Source organism: Solanum stenotomum, chromosome 2 (genome assembly GCF_019186545.1).
Source record: "Solanum stenotomum isolate F172 chromosome 2, ASM1918654v1, whole genome shotgun sequence".
NCBI classification, from domain to species: domain Eukaryota; kingdom Viridiplantae; phylum Streptophyta; class Magnoliopsida; order Solanales; family Solanaceae; genus Solanum; species Solanum stenotomum.
In genome coordinates, this window is record NC_064283.1 from 48880145 (window position 1) to 48883014 (window position 2870).

At 39.1% G+C, this 2870-nt stretch overlaps 1 protein-coding gene across 1 annotated transcript; it reads left to right on the forward strand.

The window, feature by feature from the left end:
* Positions 1 to 1494: 1494 nt before the first annotated feature.
* On the forward strand, positions 1495 to 2479 carry LOC125856045 (uncharacterized). Its single transcript, XM_049535643.1, has 5 exons — positions 1495 to 1566; positions 1657 to 1758; positions 1981 to 2062; positions 2164 to 2267; positions 2366 to 2479. The coding sequence occupies exons 1-5, from the start codon at positions 1495 to 1497 to the stop codon at positions 2477 to 2479; spliced, it is 474 nt and encodes a 157-aa protein (XP_049391600.1).
* The last annotated feature ends 391 nt before the right edge of the window (positions 2480 to 2870 follow it).

Here is a 2870-nt window from a genome sequence, read left to right on the forward strand (position 1 = left end):
AACACCGATTTCCAAGAGAGCCTTTGAGCTAGTTTTTGAGTATTATCTCAAATCACTGAAAGATTTTGTTTTTAAAACATATGAGCCTAGTATATTTTGGGAGTAGTATTGAGCACCGATATGGGGATTAGTTTATAATAACTCAAGTCTCTATAAACCATGTATCCATCATGGGTAAAAAAGATCATACTTTTTAGATGATTCCTTAGTGCATTTTAGCATTGACTAGTGGATCCACTTAGTTGAGGTGTTCTATATCACGGCAAGGTATAGGATATTTCTGGCAGCGTGGGTGAGACATTGTATCATCACTTAGGCTCATAGTGATGGTTGTCGGTTAGAGAAACTCCCACAATATTATAATATTGTATATGTAAACTGAGTTGTTATCATATTTCTTTAATACATTGAGTTCTCATTTACTGTTATAAATTCTTCGTATAAACTGCACCTTTATTATTGTTTTTACTTTTCTTTGAGTTGAGTATTAATGAGTTGAGTAAAGCTTTTTTAAGTTCTCTTTTTAAATTTCTTTCAAGCTTATGTCATGTTTAGTTTTCCCCTCGCATACTCATACATTCAATATACAGATGTCATTTCGCCTGTATCGTTTTATGATGCAGACACAAGTAAACAGGATCAGCACCCATCGCCTCATTGATCTAGTTAAGCACTCAGAGTCAGTTGGTGAGCCTCTTTGCTTTCCGGAGGATCCCTTATTATCTGTTTTAGTATTTCATTTGTTAGGATGATCAAGGGTTTTGTCCCTACATCCCTTCTTGTTTTAGAGGTTTCATAGACGAATAGTTATAGTTCTTTAGTATTGTATTTCAGATGTTTTTTCTATAAGACTTGAGTTTCCACTTTGGCTAATTTGAATCTTATCCTTAAACATTCTAAGTTTATTTTAGACAGTTGTTTTTAAAGTGCAATTGAATCCTTGTATTAATGCTTTAGTCTTCCTCTACAAGTTAAGCAGGCCAAGGGTTCGCTTGGGGCCAACAATGATTCTGGAGTGTTAGTCCCACCCAGGGTGTAGGCTCGGGGAGTGACAAACTTCATATCAGAGCACAAAGTTTAAGAGTCTTAGGGAGTCTATGAATATGTCTCTGTAGAGTCCTATCTATCGGTGTGAAGCACACCAATTCTCTAATTAAGAGGCTGTAATATTTAGGAAATTCCTTCACTTCCTTCATACTCATTTCGTACGATATAGTGAATCTCTATAAAGTTTCCTTCTAACTCATGCTTGCACATGTATTTTAGTTAATCATGCCTCCACAAAGAGCTTTTAGAGATCATCCTACTAGGCGAAACATTGAGAAGCACGGGGTACCAAATGCACCTGAAGTGTAACCTCAAGGAGAGGTCACTAATGCTGAATTTTGGGAAGCAATCCGAATGCGAATTCAGGTTGTGACCAACTAAGTTTGGCAATAAAGAGGGGCTAGATAGGAAGAGGTTGATACTTAGAGGATCCGAGAGTTCTTAAGGATGAATCCTCCAAGCTTCAATGGTTCAAGCATTACTGAGGATCCAGAAAACTTTGTTGAGGAAGTGCGAAAGGTATTTGTGGTTATGCAAGTTGCCGATGTTGAGCAAGTGGAACTAGTTGTATATCAACTAAAGAATGTTGCTAGGACTTGGTTTGACCAGTGGAAGAAGGGTAGAGCTGAGGGTGCACCAATTCTGAGTTGGGCCATGTTTGAGGAGGATTTCTTGGGTTGTTTCTTTCTCTATGAACTGAGAGAAACCAAGGTACGGGAATTCCTTACTTTTAAGCAAGATTAACTAAGTGTTCATGAGTACTGCCTGAAGTTTACCCAACAATCCCTATATGCTCCGGAGATGGTTGCAGATATAAGGAGTAGGATGAGTTTTTTTGTGGCTGGGCTGTCTCGTCTGTCGAGTAAGGAATGTAAGGTTGCGATACTAATAGGTGACATGGATATAGTAATGTTTATGGTTTATGTGCAATAGGTTGAGGAAGAGATGCTGAGGGATAGGGACGAGTTTAGAAACAAGAAGGCTAAGATAGGGAATGAGTCTAGGGAGCAAAGGAGTAATGTGAACCTTTCTTATTTTCAACAAAAGCAAAATGGACCTGCTCCATCATCTCCTAGTGCACCTGCACCCATGAACAAAGGTGAGTATAATAATCAGAAATTTGCAACACTTCAAAGCTAGACCTGCACAATCTCAAAGTAGTGTGGCACAATGAGGTAATTGTGCTCCTGCATGTGCTAAGTGTGGTAGGAAACACCCAGGTAAGTGTCGCAATGGCTCCATAGGTTATTTCAAGTGTGGACAAGAGGGTCAATTCATGAAAAAATTCCCCAAGAACCGGTGAGGTAACGGGAATCAGGGAAATAGAGCCCAATTTTCATCAGTTGATCCACCAAATGGGGCTGCACCTAGAGGAGCTGCTTCAGGTACTGGTGGAGAAGATAACGACCTATATGCTATCACTAGCCGCTAAGAGCAAGAGGATTCGCCAGATGTTGTCACTTGTATGATCGATGTCTTTAGTCTTGATATGTATGCTTTGCTAGACCCAGGATCAAGTTTATCTTTTGTAACCCCCTATGTTGTAGTGAATTTTGATATTCTTCCTGAGAAACTTTGTGAGCCCTTTTGGGTTTGTACACCCGTTGGGGAGTCTATTTTAGATGAGCAATTCTATTGTGATTGTGTTATTTCCAAAAATCACAAGAACACCATGGATGATTTAGTTGAGTTAAACATGGTAGATTTTGATGTCATTCTCGGTATGGACTGGCTTCATGCGTGTTATGCTTCCATTGATTGTACAACTCAAGTTGTTAGGTTCCAAAGTCCTAATGAGCCAGTTATTGAGTGGAGTAGAAGTT

Bases quoted from the DNA above. Each gene is read 5' to 3' on its own strand.
- LOC125856045 (XM_049535643.1), top strand. From the start codon at position 1,495: ATGAATCCTCCAAGCTTCAATGGTTCAAGCATTACTGAGGATCCAGAA. The intron at 2,063-2,163 runs GTAATGTGAACC...TATAATAATCAG, and splicing joins TGAGTCTAGGGAGCAAAGGA to AAATTTGCAACACTTCAAAG. The intron at 2,268-2,365 runs GTAAGTGTCGCA...AACGGGAATCAG, and splicing joins GTGTGGTAGGAAACACCCAG to GGAAATAGAGCCCAATTTTC.